This window comes from Oxyura jamaicensis, chromosome 24 (genome assembly GCF_011077185.1).
Source record: "Oxyura jamaicensis isolate SHBP4307 breed ruddy duck chromosome 24, BPBGC_Ojam_1.0, whole genome shotgun sequence".
Taxonomy (NCBI): Eukaryota; Metazoa; Chordata; class Aves; order Anseriformes; family Anatidae; genus Oxyura; species Oxyura jamaicensis.
The window spans coordinates 1,390,024-1,417,748 of NC_048916.1; the positions used below are offsets into that span (position 1 = coordinate 1,390,024).

At 45.2% G+C, this 27,725-nt stretch overlaps 1 protein-coding gene and 1 long non-coding RNA gene across 9 annotated transcripts in view; one reads left to right on the forward strand and one right to left on the reverse strand.

Annotated features, from left to right (window-relative positions):
- The window catches only part of LOC118178104, a 46,589-nt gene extending 34,059 nt beyond the window's left edge, over positions 1 to 12,530 (forward strand). The window contains exons 3-4 of the long non-coding RNA XR_004756068.1: positions 6,497 to 6,958; positions 11,822 to 12,530. This is a non-coding gene — a long non-coding RNA (uncharacterized LOC118178104). The remainder of the gene's footprint in view (positions 1 to 6,496; positions 6,959 to 11,821) is intronic.
- The window catches only part of ARHGAP32 (Rho GTPase activating protein 32), a 255,589-nt gene that overhangs the window by 5,414 nt on the left and 222,450 nt on the right, over positions 1 to 27,725 (reverse strand). For all 8 annotated transcript variants that reach the window (XM_035346342.1, XM_035346340.1, XM_035346343.1 and 5 more), the window contains 9 exons: positions 14,613 to 14,715; positions 11,408 to 11,552; positions 10,626 to 10,708; positions 7,933 to 8,040; positions 6,524 to 6,669; positions 3,927 to 4,128; positions 2,998 to 3,140; positions 1,746 to 1,820; positions 286 to 1,137 (listed from right to left, as the gene is read on the reverse strand). In XM_035346342.1, coding sequence (XP_035202233.1) covers positions 286 to 1,137; positions 1,746 to 1,820; positions 2,998 to 3,140; positions 3,927 to 4,128; positions 6,524 to 6,669; positions 7,933 to 8,040; positions 10,626 to 10,708; positions 11,408 to 11,552; positions 14,613 to 14,715 — 1,857 coding nt within the window. The remainder of the gene's footprint in view (positions 1 to 285; positions 1,138 to 1,745; positions 1,821 to 2,997; positions 3,141 to 3,926; positions 4,129 to 6,523; positions 6,670 to 7,932; positions 8,041 to 10,625; positions 10,709 to 11,407; positions 11,553 to 14,612; positions 14,716 to 27,725) is intronic.

Here is a 27,725-nt window from a genome sequence, read left to right on the forward strand (position 1 = left end):
CTATCGGCTGAAATGATTTAGAAGTACATGCTACAGATTTTCATGTATGGCATGATGGGAAAAAAAAAGTGGTATACAAAGTATTATGAAAAAAATATCCGAGATTTGTGTGATGTAGGGAGAAGACAGAGGTTAAGACCTTACTGATCTGCACAGCCCTGCAAGAACACTTGTGATCAGAACTGATGGGCAATCCCCTCTCCTAAAAGGCACGCAGAGAAGGACTTTTTTGAGAGCCGGTCCCCTTTGGAACTTAAAGAAAGAATGGAGGAAAATACACTGTACCTGGCTGTGTGTGTCCAGTGGGTACAGTCTTATTCTGACTGCTTGACATTGGTCTCTCCCCTTCTTCTGGCAACTCTGGTTTGCCAGCCACTAGCTGGGCATGCTGAAGCTCTTGGTGGGCTCCTTCCCCTGTTCCTGTTTCAGTGTTTTTCAGGGGCAAGGACATCTCGGTTGGGGACCTGGTTGTGGTTTCAGTGAGGCCAATCCCTTTGCTCCAGTTGGAAGCAGAGGAGCTTCTGGTCATGATGGGCACTCCTCCAGTTGGTTCTGACATGAGGCAGGGCAGTGCGAAGGAGACAGGTTCTGCTGTAGTCAGTGGTGGAGATTTGATGGGCTTTTCCCCCACCTTGGGTGAGAAGGCATGGGGTTTGCAGGCCTTCTCTTCAGTTGGGCTCAGGTCCACAGTAAAGAAAGGACTCATCTTCTCTTGGAAAGGGGAGACTGGCTCAGAGCTTGTGGCGCTGCCCGGTGTCTGGGACTGGCTGCCTGATTCTACATCCTTCTTAAATAGGCTTGGCTTCTCCATATTTATGCCAACTGACTCCATCGGGGAGGTACTGCCCTCCAGGCACTCAGACTCTGTGTGGGGTGGGCTGCACTGAAAAGACATCGGGTCAAAATCCAGGCTGGCAACTCCAATATCTGGTGGGCTCAGGTCAACGTCTTCAGAAGAGCGAGGAGAAATAAGGGCAGGAACATGGATGAGCCTCTCATCCCCATCACTGTTGTGATGGGGCAGGTTGTCATAAGAATTGCAGCGATTCATGCTTCCTAAGAGCTCTCCATTGAAGGAAGCAGACAATGCATCACTACTGGATCTAGGCCTTCTGGGTCGAAACAGTTTAGATTCACCTAGGAATGAGCAGATACACAGGAGTTAGTGTAAAAAAAAAAAAAAATTACTGTCCAGGAGGCAATGGCTTGGTGTTGTTTTTACAGTTGTTTTAAAGCAATGTGCAAGATGCTCACGTGGCAAACTCTGAACAGAAAAATAATGTAGTTAGTGGTAATTGTTAATTAAATGTGCTCAAACTCTTTTAAAGCAGTTATCAGGTCCGATTTGGTCTGAAACTAAGCTGTTTGCTAAAGCAAAACTAGGTTAACTGTAGGCCTAAGTCTCCCTCAGAAAGCACTTTCCTTTCTGATGGTTTCTTTTCCGCCTTAGAATAGAGAGATGGCAAGGAATGAAAGGTAAGTGATGCCAGCTATACAAAAGCAAGAGCTTTGCTTTTTTACCTTAGAAAGAAAACAAAGATGTGAAGAGCATTTCTCAGGTGATACCACTGCCCAACACAGAACGATAAGCTGCTCCATTAATTAGTAAGTCCAGCTTTTGCTGGGGGAGGGGGAAGGGGAGGGAAGGAAGAGGATCTGCCCTGTTGAATATCCACAGTCAGTAATATCATATTGCCTTCTTTTAATCCACACACATTGAAAGTGAAGGTACAGTTTTGTCTTACCATCAATAGCATGCAGAGAGGTAAGCGATTCTTCGCTTTTAGCTGAGCGAAGAGTCCCGCTGTCTCCTCGCCCACCTAGGGAAACGCAACCGAGACAGGGAAAAGTTGAATTACCAAAGTGGCTTACATGTGGTTACATGGTGGTGGCAGGAAGAAGCTGAATGGGCTGCTAGCATCAGTACCACTGTCCTGAGAGTAACGCTTGTGCTTTTATTTCTTTTCTATTTTCTTTTTATTCCAAAGTCCTTAAAGAAAACCTTTACCCTGGTTGAGTGTTAACACGTTTTACTGTCTAAGATAGAAGCAGTCCTGTTTTGTGTGGGAGGTTGGCCTGGATGACCTACAGAGGTCCCTTTCAGCCAATGGTTGCATACTACTGGGCCAGAAGTGATTACAAAGACTGGGTCGATTTTTGACACTCATTTTACAGACTGGTGAAAGTAACCTATGGATATAACCTACAGCAGGTGACAGGTTGGGAAACGGCTCCCTCCCACGCCTATCATGCCACTACAGACTCTGTTTGTATGGACCTGTGATAATTGGTTGATTCCTGACAGCAAATCCCTTAGAATGGGGAGGAAAGTAACATTTACACAGCTGGTTTTACAAGCACTAAACAAGTACAACTAAAATGCTCCAGGAAGACAGTCATATAATGTGTTTATTATCCTGAAGACTAAAGGTTATAATTTGAAAATGGCACCAGGGAAAAGATGGGACAAAAGTCCTCACTGGCCCATATTTAGGAATTTGTGGTATGTTTCACTGCAAAAATGTATAGTTGCTATTTTTAAAGAAACAGAAAATTACATATATAAGGGTTGAGAAGTCAGAGACTACATAGAGGAGGCTACAAAAAGTTGTTGGATGCCTTCTTTCACTTTCTGGGAGAATATGTTTGTGGAATAGTGCCTTTAAGCCTAGTTTAAATGTATCATCCGAGAACAGCAAATGGAGCCAGAGATGTATTCTTATTTCATGACAAGAGGATCAGAAGGAAATATTCTGAGACTTTTTATAGTGGTGCCCATATAATGTCCTTCAAAAGCTACTCTGAGAAACACAGTTAAGGGGTGTGCTCTAGCATGTCAAATTCATGAGCTAATGCGAGATCCCTTTAGGAAAGACAGCAGTTAACTCAAGATGTTATGCATGGCTTGAACACTAGAAGGAGATAAAAGCACACTGTAAACATGAATTCTGTGTTGCTGAAAAACCTTGTTTTTTGAAAATGGATTTACACCCTTACCTGCCAGGGCTATGGCTTTCATTTCTGAGGGCTCACTGGGATTGCGCTGTAGTTTGCGTTTGGACACAGAGGACGATTTTCCCAAGTTGAAGAAGGAACGCCAACTGCCAACTGGCGATTTCTTCATCTTATTGGGTCTTTTTCTGAAGTGAGAAAATGGAGCAAATCATGTATGTCGGGGTGATGGGGAACTGCATTTAGTTCTTGCTAACAGTTGTTCGTTAACAATACCTTGTTTCTGCTGAAAGAAAGCTTAGAAACACAGTCTCTTTTAAATAGTTGAGGATGTTTTCATTCTTATAGCTCAGCCCTAAAGTTTTGCTGGGTAAATTGCACCAAACTACGCAAAGCAGATACAATGCAGGTGAGCAAAGGCTCCATACTTGTACAACATGGCATCTAAGGAATGTTTTTTATTTAGCTGCCTGGTATAACTGTTCTCTGAGGAACTGTATAGTCACAAAAGGTATTAAAGAGCTTCTTTAATGCTGTACAATCATGCTTGCCTGCTCCCACTGCCATGTTTAATTTCTAGTGCCATCAAGTCTGTCCAACAGCTTCACTTTGAGGACAACCAAAGTTTGTTTCTGGCATGTAGTCCTGAAATCTGGAAAACCCCAGTGTTTCCAGGTGTTCACCCTGTTCACATTTCTGTGCGTGTGGCTGGTACGGGCATGGATATGCATCAACACGGCTCTGTACATTTAGTGGTAGCCCTGTTGAAAAGGAAGAAATGGCACAGAAGTTGCAGGGCTAACCTAAACCCATCAGACAATTGTATGTTAGTTGAATCCTCAGGAAGTCCAAAGCGGGTGGAAAATTAGCTACAATACTTTATGCATGATTACTGTAAGTCAGTTTCAACAAGTTTTTGATGTAATCAAAATAAACCAGTCATGACACATGCTGGAAAGGAAACTCCTCTCTACCTTTCAGATGGAAAGTCTATGACCGTGTGGAATTTCCCCCGTAGAGCTGCAGGGCCTTCTCCCACTTCAATGTATCTGCTGCCTGCCACGATGGGAGAGTTGATCTGGGCTTGTGTCCGTGCCTGTGCCTCCTCCAGTGTGAGCAGCTTTGAGGAAGGAGAGGACACCAGCAGAGACTTGGGCCGTGATAGAGAACTATGCCCTGAAAGGGAAAACCAGGAACAAGAGGGAGAATCAGAAGACAGCAGTACAGACATCAAAGTCCTGGGGGAACTGTTGTGTTTTTCTAAGATTTTGTTGTTCTAGCCCCTGAAAGATGTGGTCAAAATAACCATTTTGTCAGAGGTATGTTTATGAGAAAAGAAATACTCTTAATTGAGAGCAGCTTACTGTATTTAAACAAACAAAAAAAATAACAAGAATGGGGATGGGCAGGGAAGCAAGCAGGTTAGAAACCTTCAGTGTTGACATACTTTTATTGAGCTTCACCTGCATGCTGAACTCCATAATGATAGTGACAGCTTTCTTCTTATAAAGTTTGTTTTTAGTCATGCCCAGATTCCAGCAACAGGAAATGCCATGTGTGACTTCAGTTGCTAGACTAATGTGCAGGTGGACATAGCGAACTGAATCTAGCTGTGTGTTTTGCTCTCGGTCTTTTTACAGCTTGTGTTTGTTTTTGGAGATAAAAACTTAAACTTTTACAAAAGTAGTTGATGTTGCTTCCTGCTGCTAGGATCTGTTAAGCCAGTTTGTGATGTGGAGGAGTGCTACAGAGGAGCACAGGGAGCCTGCTGTAAGAGCTGTCTGTCATTTGCCATTGTTTATTGTGCAATTATTTATACGGTTATCCTCACATGAGTAAGAGGTGTGGGAGGGAAGCATATCATCCCATCAACATCCTGATTGGACCCATTCCTACTACTATTCCTTTAGCTTCACAGCTCCTTGGTAGCGTGCACTTTACCCAGTTTGTTAGCTGTAAATGCTACCCTAGGTGAAGTTTGGGCCAAACAGGTACACAGAGCTCTAGCTGCTTTCAAACCAGACTTCCCTGGAATGGCTTAAAGCAGGCTTGGGAATACCGCTTTAACCTCTTGTAGGCTGATACAGATATGATGCTGTGCTCAAAAAGAGGGGCTCTTGGAAGCACTGAAGAGAATGCTGCCTTGCCATGGCACAGTATTCCTGAGCGTAGCGGGTATGCTGTGAAACAGCCTGACCCTTTCCCCCCTAGTTTTGTGGCAAAGTACACAATGTGAATGCCCAAGTCATTAAACAATTAGCTGAATTTATATGCTCTGTTCTAAGCCTGGATAATCATTTGGCTCGGATTCTTAGCATGTTCATCTTCCCCTGGCAGAGCTCAGCCTGCTATGGGCTGTTAGCCAAGCTAAGCTCTGGATCCTACTGATGTAAAAATCGTCTTCCAGTAGGAATAAAAGCTGGACTTAAAAAAACTGTGCTATCCTAAGTAGAATCACAGAATCATAGAATGGTTTGGGTTGGAAGGGACCTTGAAGTTCCTCTAATTCCAACCTCCTGCCATGGGCAGAGACACCTTCCACCAGACCAGGTTGATTTTCTGCGCTGCCAAGTAGAGGTAAGGCTTGTATAAAAATGGGGAGCAGCAACTATTGTGGAGCAGCAGCTACCTTACTCCACAGGTGGTAAAGTAACTGCACGGACTGTACAAATTTCATTGGAAGGGCAGGTTATCACAGCAGACGGAACAGACTTAATGCTGCTTTGGAATAATAATAGCTTGTGCTCTCACTTATTCTTCTAACACACAGAATGGTACAACTCCATTTGTTTCCAATGGAACAGGTACACTTAAGGTCTTAGCAGTTACTCAAGCAAATCTGTACGCTCCAGAGATGCTTCAGATGCTCCAGCGTTGGGCACAAACATGTCACAGTTCATTCCCCATCCTAAAGCCACAAATCTGCAATGTAATTAGGGAACTGGGCAACAGCTGTAGAGCCAATGCAGTCTTTGCCATGTAGCTGGACAGCCCTACTAATTAACCTATATAGACTACACTAATTAACCTATATAGACTACGCAGAAGAAATAACCAGGATAGCGGTTGTCAAAATATTTCACATTAAGAGCAAGACTTCTGTTTCCTAGTGTCAATGCTAACAAACACCAAGGACTTTCTTTAAATCAGCTGATTTCTATTTCCATTCTAAGATGCTGGTGAAGATCAACAGATCACGTATGGGGTTGTACTACAAGGTAGCTCAAACAGAAAAAACATGCAGGAGCATTGATGATACAGTGGTTTTAAAAGGAAGGTGTGCAGGCAGGATGTATTTAAGTGATTCCCTATGGTTTTTTAATGCATAAGAGTATCAGCCAAACATTCACATGTATGCTCCAGTAGAGCATCCTTGGCTTCTAAGAAAGGTACTGATAGCAATTTCAAAAACTAGGCCATATTTGCCAGGTTCTACTACCATAACCCTGGAAATCTGTCCTCTCTCTGATAGTAAAAACATATTTAAAAAGTCCTGGAGGAGGCTCAGATTTTCATGAAGCGTCTGCTACTGTTTTTGATCAAGGTAAAGCTAATGGAGAAAGTCACGCACCTGCTCCATCTCGTATGACTGAGCTGAGTTTGGAACTGAAGAGGACATCCACGTGATTCAAGATGAATTCCACAACGACTGACTGGATTCGCACCTCCATGAAAGCAGCTGTTCCACTGAAGCAGGCAGACTCGATCTGCCTTGATCTGAAGAAAAGGAAGATTAAATAAAATGCAAACAGCCAGAAGACTCTGGAAGATATGCTCCCCTTGGGTAAGTCTTCGTCACGTGTTGAACTACTGTGCCACATTGCTCGGGCAGACCAGACTTTAGGGACAGTTAAGAGATAAACCTCATCAAAGCATTATACGAATAGTCATACTGACTGCAGTGATTTACATCCAGGTTTTGGTTTCAGGTTGGAGTCCTACTGAAAGAGGCAAGAGGAACAATGGGTCAAGAAGGAAAGAAGGCACATGGCAGGTTCAGATTGAGGTAAGCATTGCATATCCAAAGCGGGGAGCTTTCCTTTAACTTCTTTCTAGAAACGGTGAATGGCAGCAGTTTAATGCAGTGACACTATAGAAAGCTCAGCATGGTCTTCTGCATCATTTTTCCTCTAGCAGGGAATGTCTCCAACTGGTCCTGCCCAGCGAGTACCCCAATATTCTCAACAGCAAACTCAAACAAGAAATCTTTTGACTGCTTGTGGGCGAATTGCCATAAAGGAGGAAATAGCTTTCCCTCATTAACTGCACACAGGGGAATCTCTGACTCGGATTTCTCAGGTTGGTAGCAAAGCAGTCCAGAAATCAATACAATAGAAGCCATGGTGATTTTTTTGTCTTTGTTTTAAAGCACAATTTTTTAAATTACACCATTAATTTTAAAATACCCTATTAGGCACATTCAAAACAAATTTTAGGAGACATTTATCCAAGATCATTTCCATAAGTCTGAATTTTTGCAGCCAGAAGCTGTCAAATTAGACTCCGGAGATTTCTGCAGTGGGAAATCAGTGATGCCACTAAACACATTTTCCTGGATGATCAAGGACACACTAGGCTCATCTAACCAGGAGAGAAGAAATTATCATCTAGAAGGAGTTCTGGGGGTGAGAACAGACTAGGCTCATTCCTTGCCACTGCTTAACTGCGGTCAGTGGAGCTGCAGTGCAGCGAGAGAGAGCAATACTGGGGTATTCTCTCACGCTGTGTCAACGCAGTTCCACTGACAACAGCGGAGCTATTAACATCACTTTCAGAAGCTTGCCAGCTGGTCTCAACCCCCTGCTCAGAATAATTTCCTATTAGAAATTTTACAGGAGAAGAGCACATTGGATGGAAAAAAAAGGAATTTTTTTTCTAGGCTGCTGAAAGTTAGGATTTTCTGGACAACTGATATCTTTTATTTTTGTAAATACAAAAACTTACATAAGCCTTGAATTTGAATGGGAAAAAAAAAGTTACCTTAAGAGGTTTGGAGCCCAGACAATTGCCAAGTTCTTAGCATGCATATTTGTGATGGAGCAGTAATCAGCTAGACGAGCTAAGTGTCTCATTAAGAACTCCAGTGTCCTGGAAAACAAGAGATAGGCAAATGTTGAGCACCAATGAGCAAGCCACGCTGCAAGTTACAAAACAAACCCTAGTTCATTATCTTCTTTCGCTTTGGGAGCTCACCAAAAAAAACCCCAAAAGTGAACAATGTGCAGTAAGAAGGATGGTAAAGTTGTCTTTAGCAAATAATTACACAGGGGTGGGGTGAGAGGGAGTCTCTCCTGATTTGTCCCAGGTAAAGGAGAAGACTGCCCAAGCACCTGCTCTCAGCCAAGTGACTGGACCCAGCAAAAACCGAGGTGGATGGGAGTATGTTAAATGCCACCAGCACAGCAGGATCTAGAAGCAGAGCACCCTGGAGCTTCACAGCACTTGGTGGCTTTATTGTAACATCGTGAAACAGAAATACAGCCCTCACGCTGTATTTGGGTCATAGTGCAATGCTCATCAGAGAGGTAGAAGAAAGGACTTTGAATATAAACCTCCTGGTAAAGAGAAGGCTATTTATTCACAAAGCCCAGGATTTTGAAAACCAGCGAATTTCATCTGAATTCTACTTAGGAAATGAGTGCCTACAGCTTTCTTATACACATATAAGAGGTGCACAGCAGATACAAGGTTAAGCTTCACAGGACTTTCATTCAGGTAAAAATAAAGATTGTGTTTTAGATTAAATGCCGCTGCAACCATGACATGGGGAAGAAGAGGAAGGGCCCAGCTCCATTCCTTCCAGCCAGCGCAGGGGGCGGCAATGCAAACACCGCTGCCGCCTCCTCGGTGCTGGCCATCAGCGGCAGCCCGGCTGGCACCCGTCTCTCTGGGCCCCCTTCACCAAATGGCAGCAGGGGCCCAAAACTTCTCAGGTGGAAGGGCGTGAGGCTCAGATGGGTGTTTCTGGGTGGACACAAAGCAGGCATCTCCAGCAACCAGCACAGCCCTGCTGCACCTCCAATGCCGCCTGCCCGCATGGAAATTCTCACGGAAGGGGAGCAGAACAACAAAGTGTCTTTCTGTCCTTCTTCAAGCAACCCTGAGGAATTGAGGTGAGCTAAGGCAGAGCCCACAGCAGTGCAGCAGCAGCAGGGGGAGTGCCTGCCACACGGCTGCCGGCTGGGTCGCTGCACTGCCGCCTGTCCCGGGCACCCCTGTCCCGGGCACCAGCATCCCTAAGGGATGATGATGCGCACTGGGCTCCCCTGAGAGCCATTCTAGGGAAAAGGTGGAATGCAGCAGAGAAAACTTGACAAAGGAGATTTTGGTTTTGATCAGTCTTCTTCAAGGCCCTGCTCCCTTAATTAACACAAATAAATCATTATAATTAGTTTTTAATGCTAATTAATTACCAGACCTTATACTTAGTTAGTATTAAGTCCCATACGTTAGTCAATGCTATTTAATTACCTACGACCATACATTATAATCAAAGCTAATTACAAGACAGTGGTTATTAATATTTAATAATGGATAGCATAAATTATATAGTCCCATTATACTCAAATGATACCATACATAGTAATTAATATTATTTAGATATTGATATGCATTATAAATATTACCAATACCAATCCCCATACACTGTTACATTTATTTAAGACTAAATGCCATACAATAGTTATTAATATTTAAATAGTAATGTATTATTTTATTTATACCAATCAATACATTGTCATTGATTGGTATAAATTGCAGTAATTATTAATATCATTTGAATAGTCATTAATATTATATTTTGGTATCAATATCAATCACCATACTTTGTAGTATGAAGACATTTACCATACACTGCAATAGTTATTAATACTGGTTAAATGAACATTAATATATATAATAACATGATTGAAGACTGTTGTGCACAACAAAATAGTTATGAATACTAATTAGTGTGTTTTAGTATAATGCATATCATTTAGCACGTGTTATTCTAATAAGCTTGTACTGTTTAAATAATCACCACAGTATAGTTATTATTTCCAAAGGATCACTGTTAGCATTTGCTAGCTACTATTATTGCTATTATAGTTAAATATCAAATTGATAAAAGTTTATGAAGTACTGCCTTGCCATACTGCAAGCACCCACTCCAGAATACAACACGATCCCATCCATCATCCAAGCTGCCCCGCCGTGCTCGTACGTCTTGCTGCTGCTCCCGATGTATTGACATATTCAGCACCGGCCTGCAGCTAAGAACTATTTGGGGCAGGGGGAGGATGCTTACAGCCAAAATACACTTCAACAACTTAAACCAAAGTCCTGAAGCAATTTCTGGTGTTCACATTTCACTGTCTTTACTGCTATTCCTAGAGAGGGTATTGTGCCCTCTCAATAAGAACATTTCCTTAATGATATCAGCCACTTGTGCCATAATGAGCTTGTATTTGCCTCCTATACTTTCCAGAGGAAGTCAAATAAGATGATGTAAAGTATATGGTGTTTGTCTGGTAATGATCTAATTAAAATATAAATCAACTTTATGTAGCCATAAACCATTTTAATATACAGGCATAATGCAGCTATCTTGAGAGGCAAAACTGGAATCGCACCATTACACTCCCGAAATGCTAGCAATGCCGAGCTATAAACAGACTGAAGGCTGTACTAACCTGTAGTGAGGCGGGGGGAGCTGCTGGATGACATCATGGATTTTAACCAACCGTTCTTCATCTGTAGCAGCAGAGACGGCATCCTGGAATAGCACAGTAAATGACTGAGATATGAATAAAGCCAGGTACCTGACACAGGGTCTTGAACTAAGTGGACAGTGCACTGTTCCCTAGTGCTGAGGCAGAATTTGTTGAGCCTCTCTACCTTCCAAGAGGCATCCTTCTCTGGAGACAGACTGGCACATAGCTAAATGCGATAAAGGGCAAGTAATTCAAGCTCTGGGCCAGTTTATAGCTTGATTGTACAGCGCGCTTCCTTGCAGTGGACATGCAGCTCCGAGTAGCATTCGCTTCTAACGCCATTCCTGTTAGATATATCACTGGGGAATGGCAGAAGATAGGGGAATTCTTGCAAGCATTGTTAATACCCAAATAAGCTTCACTGGGGCCCCCCGAGTGGCATCAATATGGTGTAGGATGTGACACAAAGGCACAAGTGACTAAACCCAATGAGGCAACAGCAAAAGGCTCCCAACCCTGGGGCCTTGTTGCACCCCGCCTTGTTGCACCCACCTTTTGAAGGGGCAGGATGCAAACAGCAGGTGGGCATTTGGTGTGCAGCATGAGCTGTACTGGTGTTAGGCTGGTGGTTTTACAGATGCACACTTTGGGTCTCTATAAAAACACCAGCTTAAAACAGAACTAAGGCAAAGGAAGGTGCGTAGATGTGCAGATAACAGGTCATGCTGCAAGGTAAGTGAAAGACGTTGACTTGTACTCACTGAGAACTTCTCGTAGAGCTGATATGTCAGCAGGGGGTTTGGGAGCTCCCGAAAGTACAGTTTGCAGAGGGAACCCACACAGTGAATGTCCTGGACATATGTATCCTTGGTTAGGTCAGGAATCTGCTCAGAGTCAAACTCATGTCTGGAGATGAGTACACAAAAATGGGCAGAGGGCGGTTGGCAAGGAAGAAAGAAAATAAAAACCAACACAAATTACAGTCAAGCAAAGGAAGGGTTTCCTGATTTACAGGATAAAACAATTACTTAGTCACCAAAGCCCCCCCAAGCCATGCCTGTGCTGCTACTAGATTGCTTTTTTCCAAAATGAGACCTTTTTTTTTGGTATGGCCTTTTCAGTTAGTTTATAATCTAAGCCTACAATTTAATCTACAATCACTTTTCCCGTAACAGAGCCTTTCACAAAATCTCCAGAGCATGTTTTCCAAGACCACGGAGGCAATCCGACTGTTTAGCTCCCGAGGGCCATGATGGGGAGCTGCCTGGAGGAAGAGTCCCCGCAGGTCAGAATGAAAGCTGCTGTCCCTTTGCATTTCAGAGGCCTGGAAACTGAAATGATAAAGCAATGCTGAACGGCAGCGCTGCTGGCACTGCTGCACATGGAAACTCCTGTGTGCAGAAATTCCTTGGGTCCAAGCTGGTGAGCCGAGCACGCCTCTGCTAAGGGGCGAAGAGAGCCAGCAACCACATGAAGACAAACCTCGAGCATTCCCTTGGTTTTCAGAGAGAGGAAAACCAAAATCACAAACATCTATGAAATAAAAGCTGAGCTTAGAAGGCCAAGAGCTGGCTTGCTGCTCGGATATGCGCATGGAGATTGCTGTTTCAAATTAGCAGGCCAGATCTGCAGGGGCTGGCATGGCCACAGGGAGCTGCAAGAACATGGCTGCTTTAGCTGGAGCTCAGTGTCCCTGCCATTGTCGTTAAGCTGTAAACCCAACAACTTATCAGCAACGTGGGGAGTCACCCTGTCTGCACTACAACCACAGCAATGGCAGGGGCTTGGTGACAACAGCCCCAGCCTCCCCCGAGTCCAGGCCAGACAATTTGTAACGCAGAAGATAAAACGCGACTTAGGCACAGTTCAAACGCCAAGCTTGCCCTTCTCGATCAAGTGTTCATCCCTTAGGAGACGAGGAAGGAGCTCCTTTCGCCTGGACACGAAGGCTGCGTGAGGGAAGCCAGGTCACAGTGCCAGTGAGAAGGGGAAGAGGGGCCGACTTCTTCAGACAAGAAGGTGAACAGTCCGCCCCAGCTCCTCATCCCAATGACAGCACAGGGGAGGAAATAAAGGTTTTCCCCAACCGATGATTCCCTGTAGCCACACTCCTCAGCGCTCCGTATACGCAGCTCCCACAGGCACGTTCTGACTCATCCCTTACTCACAGTTGGAAGACAAACTTGTTTCCTGCACTTGGCTCCGCAGAAGAAGAGAGAGCTCAGAAGAGCGATCAGGGAAAGGCACCAACCCGCCCATACAAACAAACCGAGCCTCGGTGGACACTCTCTGGCCATCTCCTGCCCTAGTCCAGCTCTCCTGCTGCTCCAGCATACCTTCCCAAGGAAGGAATCCCATGCCATGTCAGAGACCTACCCCTGCAGAAGCAGAATATGGAGTGAAGAAAGGGAAGCCTTACATGCAGTCTTCTTCCTCTGACTATACAGAGACCAACTTATTTCTTTCGACCCCCTAAGGTAGATTTTTTAGAATACAGCTTCACAGCATCTCAAAAAAGCCAGGGATGCCCATGCCAACCCCACACTCACTCTGCTTTGTCTACCAGCCAAATAAAGGCAGCTACCGTGCTACTACAGAGCCAGCCTCTGTCCTGGAGTGAATCTCTCACGTGGAATCAAATTCTCTTAACACCTTTAAAACCAGGAAATTCAATCCTTCTATTAGAAACTTAACAACAATTGCTCATTTATAAGGGCACTGTAGGGATAATTTTGAAATAAGCTTAATGATCTGTTTATATAGCTGGAAACTCCAGCAATGCAACATGTCCTACATTAATCAAACACTTATGAAAAATCTGTCATGAAATTTGACAGGGACAGTGTCTACAATTTATGCCATGTACTTTCAGAAGATTGACAAGTAGGCTATCGTCTGTTCTCTGTACTGTACCAGGGTATCATGCAACTGAAGTTTTAGAAAAACATTTTAAAGCACCTTTGGAATACATCAAGAGAAAATGGTTATAAAAGATGGACTAGGGCAGTGATTAGAATGATGGGCCAGCACAAGTCAAAATGGGGAATTAAAGGGATATAACTGATTGTAGCTGCTGTCCAGAGCAGAGTCGGCTGAATAAAATGTTTGCCCTCGCTTCAGAGTCTTCGGAGCCTGCATATCAAAGGCTCAGGGAGTAGATTTTTGAAATTGAACTTGCTGTGATGAAAAACAGGATTAAGCTGAACCAGAATAAGCCCATCCATACAAGGGTTTGTACAGTAACTGTACCGGCTCAAACCCGTCCATTTAACTTGGGAATAGCTGGTACAAAAAGGATATCCTTCATATGGAAAATACCCCTTTGCCGCCTCTGCGAGGCAGCGGGCCTGCGATCAAAACTGGAATTAGTCACATCCCAGTAGGTTCTCTCAGACCCTTCACAACAGAAGAATGCATACCAAATGATGGGAGGAAGAAACGGGGCCTCACAAAAGGATAAAGGGCACTCAGAGTGATGAGAACAGCTCTCGAGTGGGGACAACACACACCTAGCCTACCTCCTCACAGCCCCGCAGCAGGGCCATGCCACATACCAAGAATTATGCAAGTGCTTCTTCATATGTCGCTAATGAATTGCTAATATGCCAGAACTCCAAAGCAGCAAGAAGTATCAGCTGCTCCAAAGGGCTTCAGGAACAAGAGGAAACAGGAATTAAATTTGACAGCAGTGACACCACAATCCCAGAGCCTTTCAATACTCTATCCTGAAGGAAATCTTCCCACAGAACGAAGTCTACCAAACAACCCTGCATGCCTGTAGAACAGAACTCCAAGGCAGTGGCAATCCCAGCGCACCATCCTTGGAGTGCACGCTGCACACACAGAGCTGCTGAGCAGCCAGCCCCACAGCTGGCACGGGGCAGGCTCCTGAAAACACAGCCCTTGAATCCGGCGCACGCCTCGTTCCGCCTCCAGAAGCAGGTTTGTCAAACACAGTGCTCCTACCGTAGTTTCTGGATGTTGGATGCGACTCCAGACAGACGGTATATTCCATCCACAATGCCATGTTTCTCAATGAATTCAGTGCAGCTCTTGAGGACCTGGGGGACTAAAGAACAAGTGTCACTGGTTAGTTGAGCATGTTATTAAAGTCCTCGTTCAAGCTGTGGTCTTGTCAGATCCCATAAACTAAGCCCAGCTGGGCTAGTGCTTTACTTCTTCCTTAGAGGAGAAAGCCTGTAAGAGTTTTAAGTGCAGGATTTGGGGAAGAAGCTCGACAGAAGTGCATTCTTTGCTTTAAAGAAATGCCGAGATATATGAATCAGGTTGGAAAAAGCCATTTCTGGTCAAGCAGAGACAGTGCAGGTCCCATCACAGCTCCCACAAGAGCTGTGGTGTTAAATCTCATGTTCAGAAGAGCTATAAAACTGAGTCAATATGCTCTCTTTGGCCAAAAGACTTCATTGTATTCAGCTCTATACGGGAATCGCTTGCATAGCTTGGTTTAAGCAAATACAAATGTTAAAGCGATGCTACTTTCTGCACCAGGGACAGTGGAGTTTTTACAACTGCTAATTTCCTCCCCCAAGCCTACCAGAGCGTGACTGGATTTAGATAGCTACACAACATACCACACTCACAGAAACATCAGATAGACCAGGTTATGACAGAATGGAAAAATAAGCCCAGAAGATATAATTAGGTGTCAAGTTAATATTCAAGCCACTGCACCAACCAATTCTTTCCAGTTGACTTCTCAGCCTCATGCAGCATCCACTGCTTGAGCTATCTGTCCATCCTTGTAGGCTTAAGGAAGAGCAAATCATTTTATTTATCGTAGGGAGATAAAACTGCTCTGAGCACAGAAAGAAAATCAGGACTGAGCTCTTGTGAACATGAGCAAATAATCATGGAAAAGCTCGCCTCCTTGTGCACTCCTCTGCAAACCACCTTTTTGCCACAGCTTCTTTGATGATCGAGATTTATTCTTACGTTAGATGCCAAGTCTGATCAATTTGCCACGTGGCACAGATTCTGAATAGGTCATGTGGCAAATCCCCTTACATCAAGCAGCAAATGCCATCTGCCAGTCAGCTCGCCTAAGTGCTACCCAACTCTGTGCTCTCCCCTCCCAGTCACTTCACTGCTTTTCTTCGGGCTTGCAGCAAAGAGCCAAACACACAGCTAGAGAAGAGTCATTCCAAATGGTTCCTGGGAGTCAGCACCATGCTGGGTTAAGGACACGTCTGCTCCACACCCAAGCACAGGACAGAACAAAGCCTGTATAGCTGTGTGGCACATCAGTTGAGCAGGAGCAGCTATACTCGCTGACACCCTGCAGCTGAGATGCCCAGATATACCAAGAGGCTGTCAATACTCGGCCGGTCAGACTCTAGTTTCCAGCACTAGGCATTTACAGCATCTCACACTGTTTTCCAAAGCACGGTGCAGACTTTGGGGCATGCAGAGCCCTTATACACCGAGCAATGGCATAGAAAAAGTGTTGGAAATCAAGCACTGCTTTTTTTTTTTTTTGGGGGGGGGGGGGGGGGGAGCCATCAGAGGTGATTACCTTCTTCTGCTCTCCCCTGTAGATGGAATGGAAATTTTAACTTCCACTAATGCAGCCAGAGGCTTTTACAGAAGGAAACCTCAGCATCCGCTCTGAAGAAAGGCACCTCTCGCAGCCCTGGGAGCTCGGAGCCGCACCACGCTGCTGGCATTAGGAATTGGCCAGACAGCATGCCCGGCTAGGCATCTGAGCCAGGATAAGCAACAGCTCCTTGCTGCCGAGTGAATACACATTTGGAGAGCATGTTGGTAAAATGTGCATCAGTCATCCACAATACCGTAAGCTAAATGTCTTGAGAACAGAGCAGGCGGAACAGATGGCCCTAGATCCTAATACAGTTTCAAAAAAAACATTTTTAGAGGACAACACTTACCCCTTTACGCAGAAAGATTCAACACCTCTTCAAGAAGAAAGTTTTAGTGCTTGAAGTGGATAGGGTAGGAATTACATCATACTCAAGCGGTTGCCAAAATGGGCTGCCTACGTATTGCACCGCACCGCAGTGTTAGGAGCAAGAGCGACCCAGGTATAAATGGATGCAGAAACCCGGAGGTGAGAACAGCACCACCCCTTGCAGTGAACACAAAGGGCAGCCTTCAGGTGCAGACACGGTTAGCGCTTTCTTTTCTTGTGTGAGGAAAGAGAGCACCCTAGATGGCAAGACACACTCAAGTAACGCTCATTTTGCTTTCTCTGAGAACCGGGCGGGACTACGAGATGTCCACATGTACCTCTCTTCCCACCACCACCCATTAAGAAATGTGAGAGATCACAAAACTGTGATCAGTGAGCTAAGTGAGGATGCTGGGCTCAGCACCGAATCAGCCATGCATTTCCTTTAACAGCTCGACTGCCAGGGTGACAAAGGACCGGGCAAGGACGTAAGGTTTCAGAGTGTCGTAGCGAGACCTGCTGATGCACGGCTGCAAAGCCCAAAGATTTCAGTGATCGATACTGCAGTCTGAATGGGCACCCCATGAAATCAGCAGCACCCTCTGAAATAAATAAGCAAGTAATAGCACATCCCCTGCCTACCTAATTCCTACCAGGGAGGCTGCTAACGTCTGAGAGGAGTGATGCAAACGTGGCATGGGGGAGCCTGCACAGGCAGCCCCCCCCGTTTCTCTGCACACCCCGAGCACGGCCAGGACACCTGCCTGCGCGCCCTAATTGAAGGCTGTGCCACAGGGAACAAAGCTGCGTGTTTCCAAGGCCTTACCCTGCTGGGGTTTATCTAGCTGTGTCAACAACCAGCACGGTAAGAATGGTATTTGTGCACCAGTTCTGAGCAGCAACCTGTTGTGACAACGTGAATCGGGTCAAGGGAGCACGGAGGGGAGCAGTGGGCCGCAGCAACAGCAGCATGCTTCCTAAACCACTCCTCTGCCATGGATGGGCCCGGGCACAGTTAGAAGAATTCATATACATTGAAAAAAATCTAGCAGGCTTGTTCTATGCATTTCCTAATCTCGTTGCCAGGACGATCTGTTCTTTAAGCTAAATATATCATGCCAGCGCCACAGATATTTTTGGGGGAATGCTGCATGGTTGGAGAAGTGACTGAAATACAAGGAGGGCCATAATTACCCTTGGAGGCCTTTTGCTGGAACAGTGATTTGATTTTACTCATTTTTGCACAAAGATGACACCTGACAAATGTGTTTCATCTCCCTCTCCCCTTTGAATCCTAAGCCCCTTAGCTACATATACATTAGCACACATTTACACGTGTGGATGCAGGGCACAGTGCCTGTTACCACCAGCAGGGTGACAGCACAGACTAAAGCTTAGGATCGTGCACCGAGACCACCACCTATGGCTGTGACTTTTCCAGGTACCTACCTTTACATAAACCCGTGTCCCCTGCCGCGGAGGTGAACTTACTGGTGTCAGGGTCCTGACTTTGGCTTCTGGATCCCAAAGCAGTCACCAGATTTGAATCAGAAAGCTATGCCACAGCCGCATCCCAGGGGGAAACTATCAGGGATTTCTTCTCATATGCTGTAGCATCTACGCTATAATCCTATTAATATTAGTCAATTACTATATTTTCCTGCAATTCTAACGACCAGAGTTGGTGACCCAGGTGGTTTGCAGTAACTGCTGTGAAGTTCCACCACGCTCAGCACCCCATTTCTGACAACTGCCACAAGCAGGCCACTTGAGGAAAGACCAGAACAAGGGCAGGGCACCTTGCACGTTATATTTGTCCAGTCCCCAGTAACCCGCTGCTCAGAAAACTTGTGCGCCCAGAACTGGTGTCTGTCTTTATTGAACCCAGCACAGCCCCTTCCAGATCCACGTTCCCAGGCAAATAACAGAAGTATTATGCTGGCTGCTGGGTTTATTCCTGTTCTGAGCAATACCATCTTCACCCATTGGCTCCAGGTAACTTCTCTGCAGTGAAGTCACGGACTCAGCTGCAGCCTGCTAAAATCCACTGGCAGGTGCCGCTTTTGATCACCTACCTCTTCATGAGAATCCAAGCACCGTACACATCTCCCATTCCAAAATCCATCACCTCCTTCCCATCCCTCACCCCCTTCCCTCCGCTATCTCAGACAGCAGGTAGTGCCAGGCTGGAGACGTGGATGCATCAGCAAAGTGGACCCTGGCACATCTGATCACCATAGCAGCTGAAGGAATTGTTTCAACTTGTTCCTGAGTTTCTCTCAGCTGGTTTGAAAGGTTTATTGCATCTCCTAGGGCTCGTTAACTGGTTAATTCTTTCCCATTTAGAGGAAGCAGAAGTTTTATGGTTTTCATTCTGAAGACCGTTTTGATTCATCTTGAAATCGGTCACATTTCCTCTCCTATCATCTTGCTTTTATTTTTTCCCTTTTAATCTTTTGTAATGGTACCTCCCTGGGTTCGGGGAGGGTTTTTAATGTATATATATTTTTTTTTTAATAAAAAAAAAGAATGTTACTGGAATCAGAACTATTTGTTCAGGCTGGGGAATGAGGCCTCCCATCAAGCCCCCCTCTAGCAGCATCGTTGTCACAGTATTACGGCAATAAGGTGAACTGCCACATAAGCCAGGCCTTTTGGCTGGTTAATGGAGCACGGCATGCTGAAATGCAGCTGCTCAGCTGAATTCCACACATAGCAAACAAATGCGGGAAGCTGAACCTGCCGCCCAACAGGAGTACAAAATAAACTGCCCTGAGCGCCACACCGAACCACCAACGCACGAGAACTAGCCATGAACATCAAGTACCCATAATGATAATTTGGAAGAATATGAAGAAGAACAGAACCGAGAGCAGGAATGTAACAGCAGGTTAAAGGCTACATTTTGAACCACAGGAATAGAAATTTAAACGATCAGCTACAAGGATGAAGCTTAAGGTGGGAGACAGCTCAGTCCAGGCTGCCTCTATGAACAGCGAGGAAAGTCAGGTACCTGCAGAAGATAACGTGCCCCAGGAACATGTGGTGCAATATAGGATGGTGTGGACTGTTTTGGGGATGTGCCCATTTCTTGAAACTTTGTGACTAGCTGAGACTTGGACAACTTCTAGACATCAGGAATTAGCCAAACAAATCCTGTCTCCCTTACCATACCAACACAAAGTTACGTAAGAACCTAACAATGAATATCCTCATCCAAGGAAGTACTGTTGCTTTTACCCCAATCATTCTTCCTCCTATTCTTAGCTCAAGTTTTCAAAGAAACTTCCAAGAATTTCCTTAAAAAATACAGTAAAAAACTCTAATAATTCAGACTGTAACTTTTCTCCAAACCTCATTTCAAACTGCTCCATTCTGGAACTCTTCCCTCCGCCTTGCAGTGAAAGTTACGCAGGAAATTCTTGTAAAACAGCACGAGACAGAGAGGTTATGGACTTTGTTTTCTTGCCCTGTCCTGTAAGGAACACCCTCTGCAGGAAGGCTCTCTGCCACCCAGGGAATCACCTGCACGTGCCATTTTATAAGCATGCAGAGCCCACCATGCCCTGCAAGCTCAGGAAAACAACAACTAACTTGGGAAGATTCTCTTCTCGGGACTTTTGGCTCCTTCCTAAATCCGTGTCCTTAAGTTTGAATCAGCAGGATTAAGAGAGAAGAACAAGACCAAAGAGTGAACTTCCTCTGAGATGCTCTCTTCCTGATTTTCAAGAAGTGTGACCCGCATTAAAATGATTTATACTGTTGAGGAGTTGGGTAAAGTCCAAACCAGCTACCACAAGCTGCAGCATTTCCTGATAACGTGCGGCGCTTTTATTTGAAATTGTGACTTTTGTACTGTAACTGATGATAACAGAAGAGGCAGCCATAAAGCATGAGTCAGTTAGCATGCAGGTACCATGCAGCGCCCAACGGTGTAATCAGCCTCCAGAGCTGGACTCTGCTTTTTAAGACTGGACTTTTTTTTATTTATGGTAGCTTAGCCAGGATCTGTGTAAAAAAAGAGTGCAAGGTCCAAGCCTAAGAAACATAAATCCCGTTGTGCTGCATCAGGCTAGGAAGGCAGTTCACCACGCTTTTTAAGTCCTGTAACATCAGCAACACTCTGTGCTGCGGGTATGTCTGTGCCAGGGCATTTTTGCACTTGAGCACTGCAGTGGCATAAACCATGCTTACCCTTACTGCTTTTGTATCAAGGAGAAGGACCTTTATATCGTACGTCCATCGCGCAGGTTGTATCCACCCAAGTGGGGATCACAACTGGGGTTGTATTTTTGTTTTTAAGACAGAAATGCATCACAACCATTAAATGGAATAAATATACTACAACACATTCATATGTGGGCTGTGTGCTAGTGCTTTCCATTTAGCTCAATGACACGGACTACAGTAAGTTAAGACTGGGAAAGGTATCCACCTCGCTAAGAGCAGAGAGGGGCAAGAGCACAAGCAATTCCCGCATGTAGTGCAACATTTTTTCTCATGTTTGTTCTCCCTACAGCTGTAGTGTTTCGAAATGCAAATTAATTTTCAACTCCCTGCTGTCCTCTGGGTCACTCAGGCATAAAGAATTTCTCCTCTCACAGCTGCGGGCAGGGTAAAAAGGGAGGGGACTGAGAGATTGTCTCTTTTCTTTACTGCAAAAGCTTGTACTGCCTTCTCAGTTCTCCCTTTTTGCAACTACTCCCCCCAGACAAGTCATTCTCCATGGGGACCCCACATACCTCATTGTAATGCTGACCCCATACCCAATAATCTTGAGTTCCAGCAATTCAGAGGGCAGATGGTGAAGCAATAACAGTGCCTGTTATGTTTGGACATTTGCCCAAAATGTCTCAGAACTATTGGCCGTTAAAAGTCCCAACTTGTGTTCAACGAGTGTGTAGCAGTGAACTCATCTGCAGAAAGCAGAATACTTCTCCGCTCATCCCCAGTTGGGGACAACTATTGCTGTTTGTCCGGGCTGCTGGTTCCGTCCTTTATGGTGCAGGAGTTTCTCACAGAGGCACGGCCTGCCAGGTCTGAAGAAATGCTGAAGCAGCTGAACCACACAGGCTTTTCGTGATTTACAGAAGGGCTCGAGTCACTTTGGCACCTTTTGGTTTCCTTAATGCCTGACACGTTTAGATCTGTGAAATTACGCAAAGCCGACTAAGGAACAGAATATATCTAGGAGATACCTGGAGATAAACGGAGTTATGTCCTGCAGGCATTCACCAGGCTGTGGGTCTCTCGTGCTGACCTGTGGTAACACCTGAATAACCACTGTTTAATGTTTATATGCCCTTAACCTTCCAAGTACCTCCCCAACATTACAAGTTTACCCTTGTGGCACCTCGGGGCAGATCCGGACTGTTAGTTTAACTTCACAACGTGGCGGTGAAGCAGACACCAACAAGTTTCCCGAGGCCATGAACTGTGCGCAAGAGATGGGGTTTGAGCGGAGGAGCACCCGGCTCCCACCACAGAATCATAAGGTTGGAAAAGCCCTCCGAGACCATCCGGTCCAACCATCCCCCTACGACCAATATCACCCACTAGACCACGTCCCTAAGCTCGCACAGCTCTGACTACAGCTTAGCTCTTCGAGTTGATTGCCCAAGGCCTTTGGAGATGGATTTTGATTTAAAAAAACACACTATAAATTGTGAAATACTGAAAGGAAACTGGCTTTGGCATGTCTGAGGCTAACAGGTTTCAATATATAGCCAATCACCTGAAAAAAGGGTAGCCAAATGAAGTAGTGGCCGGCAGGACAGCAGGATAAATGGAAGAGTATGGCTGATGGTACCGTTAAGCTCAAAGGGGCTGTCAAGTCACAACAACCCCACTGAATTACTGCCCCAGAATGCAACTTCTCAACCATTTTTTTTCAAGTTTATACATCGACTGTGTGCAGAGCTGAAGCAAACATGGACCCAGACGCAAGAGACAGTGACATTTCGGTATGTCACTGCATAACATAAAACGAGCAGAAAATGAAAAAGGTTCATAAGAAACAGATACGGCTGGTTTGGGCTCTAACATACAAGTCAAATCACTAAGAGTATGTGTCTAATGATTCCTCAAGTGCAAAAGAAATCATTTGGGGAGGAGAAAAAACTTACTATATCCCTATGGCATGAAGCATATAACCAATTTTTAAAGCTTCAAGTACTGCCAAAAGTTTACTGATAGACAATCACAGCCTCACCATCTATGAACTGTTGTCTTCTGAGCTCATTCACGGGCACTGGCAGAACTGCTACAATTTCATGTTAAATAAAGATATTTCTAGTTTCATCAATACCTGCATTATTTGGTAGGTTTGTCAGGAAACACAAGATGTACCCACTGCTTTCTGAGCTGTAGCCCTGGACAGGAATCCTGCACGTGGCACGTGTTTTATTTATGGCTCTTTTCTCCCCCAGCTAACTGAGGGCAGTACAAAATTCATCAGGTAAGTAAGCATGCATTATTTTTTTCCTGCTGGGACAACAAGGAAATCAGGATCTGCTATTTTCTTCTTACACCTCTTTTAGAGTAAAGGAAGGAGACGGATCCTATTTGAAGGAACTTACCCAAAGTCACACAAGAAGTATCTTGGCAGAAAAGGAGATGCATACAAATCCTTCAAATCAGATTTATGTCCTAAGCATGAAAACTCCTTCAGACATATAAATGCTTAAAAACTGAGAGAGGACTAAAAGCATGATGCCAGATCAGAACCTACCTGGAGGTCTGAAACTTTTAGTTCCCATTCAAGCTTTTCAGCTTGGATACTCTACCTATTAAGAGTACAAAAATGCCCAAGGGTTCATGAGAATTTATGTATCTCATATAAACCTTCAGCCTCAGTCACAGCCAACATTCTCCTCAGCCTGTTGTAATGACTGTGGCCAATTTAATAATTCTGATCTAAACATTATGTTTAACACACACAACCTACCTTTTCTGTGCAGCACTTCAATAAATCTTGGTATAAGATCAAGAAGTTATTGCTTAACAAACCTATTGATGTGGTTGCCAGCATTCAAGTCGTAACAGTCCCAAGCAGCCCCGGGGAACTGCACTCCAAGATCTCTCTGCTGCCCCACAACTATTTGCTATTTGAATTGCAGCGGGCCCACGTCAGGCTTGAGTGTCTATTGCTGATGGGAACTCGACAAATGCTAAAAAGCCTTTCTGAAGCTAAAATCTTGAAGCAAAGCAATTCTCTACAAACGACATCATGAGCCTTGTGAACATAAACTGGAACTTCTTGGATGTCAGGGGCTGTCTTGTGTTTACATTGAAAAACAGTACTCAGAGAGAGGAAGGAAAAAGAATAATACATTTGTAAATATTTACAGCTTTCTACTTTGTAGCAAAGTTTGTTTTACTTCTTGTTGTTAATGTTCAATTTCATCCTCAAACAGCAAGAGAGTGGGCACCAGCTAATTTACCCCCAAAGAGTTAAAACATCAAGAAAACCAAAAATTAATAAATATGTAAGACTCAGCTGTCCTGAATTCCAAATCAAGACTTCCTTCACAGATGGCACAGATCCAAATCCATCCAGCCAGACTTTTCTTACAATTAAAATTATCAGCTAGTAAAAGGGACTCCTCACATTAATATGAGGAACGAAAGAGATGACATAGATTACAAAGCTTATCTGGGAGCTAAGGGGAGCCAGGCTTTTACAGATCCCTGCCAAGATGCTGCCCAAGATCTCATTCCTTGGGTTACTCTGTTCTGGTAACACTGTTCTTCCGATACTCAAATCTGCAATAAATTAGTATCGAAGGCAAATGCATCACCCAACGGCAGCCAGGGGATTACTTGAAGGAGAGGGTAAGACCAGAGGACCCAGAACAAACTGATGTCACCACCAGTCCCCAGGTGCTCTTAAGAAGCTTATCTGAGGAGCGCAATGACCAGCGTAAGAGAATAAAACCATCCCCTCAATGCAGTCGTTGCTCGTGCCCAGTACGTAACAGGACCACGTCTCTGCTCCAATCTGATCCTGCATGCCGTTTTGAAAAGTCTCGGCTTTCATTGTATTCTTCCTTTAATCCTACCCAACTCATCATACATCACTGGTAATAAAATTGGGGAACTGGGGTGTAATAAGAGGAACAGAAAGCAAGAATCAGCTATGTTAGCAAACTTTGTAGACATGCACTTTTTCAGCAAGAAGAGCAGTACTCTCCCTCCCTGTTGACCACCAGTCACTGGTATTTTCCAGAAGAGTTCTGACTAACTCGAAGGGGAGCTATGGATCCCTTCACATGGGGAACTTGTCGACTACAAATTAGTGCCATTTCTAAATCCACCTGTTCCAGTTCTGGAAGCTGATGAAGTATCAAGACAACAAATGCATAAAGATGTCTCAATGCAACACATACCTGAAGAGGTACAAAAAATATCATTTGCTTTTAGTCCACAAAATCCTCTGTTAATATAGCTGGCTGTGTTATATGGCTTATGCCATGAGGAACACCTGTACAGAGTTTTAGGGCACACCAGGGTTAGCCTGTACTCCACTCTAACCACCAAGAGAGAAACACTCGTTTTTATCAAGTGCCAGGCAACAGGAACATTTTCAGCATAGAAGAGCTGCCAGTATTTGCACCTCATCCCCTGCAGTGCAAGCAATTCCAGCACTTATCCCCAGCAGCATTTGAATATAAAGCACACCGGAAAGTAATCCTCCGGCTACTGCAGCTCACGGCTCAAATTCCCAGAAGAGCACCGAGGCTGTCCGCTGGCTCGCTGACCTCAGCTCACTGACCCCAACCCCTCTGCAAGCTCCCGAAGCCAGAGGAACCGGCACCACCGCAGCGCTGGATCTGCTGCGCAGCCTCCCCGCTCCCAGCGCTGCTGGACCCAGCCCAGTCCGTGAAGCAATCCATCACTCGAACAAACCTAAGGGGCTCGCAGCGCATTGCCACTGAAAGGTGGATTTATTGATTGTACTTTGTAGGCAACCTCCAGGCAGGTTTCCTGCCCCCTTTTGTCTGTGCAAGAGGCTAAAGCAGAGGAGATGGGAGGCTGAAAGGAAACAGTCCAGGTGAACCGCTTGGCTTTAGCACCACTGTACTACAAAATGATGTAACGAGACAGCATTTGACTTGATTCTAATCAGCCGTTTACACAAGGACTTCCTAGCCACGTATTGCAAAACACTGGGCGTTATTTTTACTTTTCACCTGGATAAAAACGAGGGAAGGAGCTGAATGCCATAACCTCCTAATCCACCGGCCTCTCCGGGCAGCTGTGCACAAAGTTTGTGCTAACCACGTTGCTGCCGACTCCTACGTTGGTCTTAAGTTCAGGAGTTGTGGAGAGCCACGTTTTGAAACGTTCTAAGGCACAAATGAGGACATGGTACAGATGCTGCAATGCAGCATTTAACCAGCTCCCACACTAAACAAACACATGCTCTGCATGCACAATTCTGTCTAATTGGGGTCAGGCTACATTTGAGTTCTATTTGGTTTCCTTTGAGAGAAAATATTAGGAGAAAAAAAAAGTCTACCTACCCATAAAGGGAACAGGGCCTCTTCACTCGTCAGGGATTACGCTGAATTGGCTGCATCTTGCAGCTCCGCAAAGCAAACCAGCATGGCAGGTGTCAGCGGCACCAAACCACCTGGGAACATCGCAGGATCACGAAGAAACAGCTACTCCCTGCTGAGCCTGGTCCGCTTCCAAATGACGCTTCATTGGCAAGGTGAGTATTCAAAACCCAGGAGGAGCCAACAAATGAATAACGCACTAAAATTAAATGGAGACAGGCCTCTGAAGGCAGGCTGCGTCGGGCGACTGATAGGTGTTGTGCAAACCAACATGCCTGATGGGTGTATCACCGCAGCCTTTGCTAGATTTAGACCCAACGGAGAAGTCAGAAATCCCTCATATCAAAACTGGTTTCACCCCTGCAGGTACCAGCCTGAAATGCGTTACTTGCACATGGCAGGAGGAGGAGCAACAAGGGCAGCTCGCTGTTACGCTGACTGAGAACAACGCACCGACGGACAGCCAGGCCCGGTGACCAGAGCGCAGGGCTGTGCGTGCCCAGCCCGGATTCCAGCTCTGAACACTTCGTCCACTCTCTATAAAACCTGAGACTGCTCGGTTCCCTGATTTGGTGAAGGCCGGGGTTATCTGATGTCCAGCAACCAGAACAACAGTCTTAAGTCAGAGAGGTCTGGGATCTGCACTGCTCGGGGTGCCCTGAGTAATCACACCCAACGACAACGAGCCAGCCTTCCTCCTTCACTCTTGGCAAAGTAGTTAGGGCCCCAAATCCCATCACCTTCCAGTGTGACTTACTAGGGCTCCTAATGCCCATTTTCAAAAGCAGCTTAAAATACAAATGACTTTGAAAAATCATCCTGTGATGTGCCCATGACTCAAATCCTCATCTAAGAAACAGGACAATGATGCTTCCTTCCCTTCACTGCTGCCAGGTCTACAATGGCCTTTGGGAAAGGACTGTTCCACACAATGTGGAGGTGCAACTCCTACAGAAGGGCCCCGTCATTGTGCGGAGGGCTCTAAGTGTCGGCACACTACAGACTGGCATTGAAAAAAATAACCAAACCCCAAACCCAGGACACTGCCTGTCTACAGCTGCCAGCCCAATAATCACTGCAATCCCCACCATGAGTCACCCGCCACACAGAGAGATCTTAAGGTGCAGTACTCATCCCTACTGTTATTGTAAACACTCGTTAAAATCCGTACCTCCCTCCCTATACCTGTTTGTAGTGTTACAGCTCAGGTCTCTATACCACAATTAAAAAATGACAAATTGCACCCTCATCAAAAACGAAGAGGCAGTAGCAGCAACAGCCTGCGTGCTCCACTCATCCCGTCGTACCTAGACACCCTCCCCTAAGGAGAAACTCCAGTAAACAGAGGTATTATGTCCCGAAGTTCAGCAGACACAAGTTCTGTCACGCCAGCCTGACAGGCATCTTGCAGAAAAGACGGCGCTCGGCCCCAGTGCAAGACTAACCTCAAAAATTCAGGTAAATCAAGATAAATGCTTTGCTAGTTTGGAACCGAGTACATGTACAGCACACACATGGAGCTTTGCAGGATTCTGTCACCTGGGCTCTTGCTCCATAACAGTAAGGTCTTGTTTCTGCATCTCTTTCCTCCTG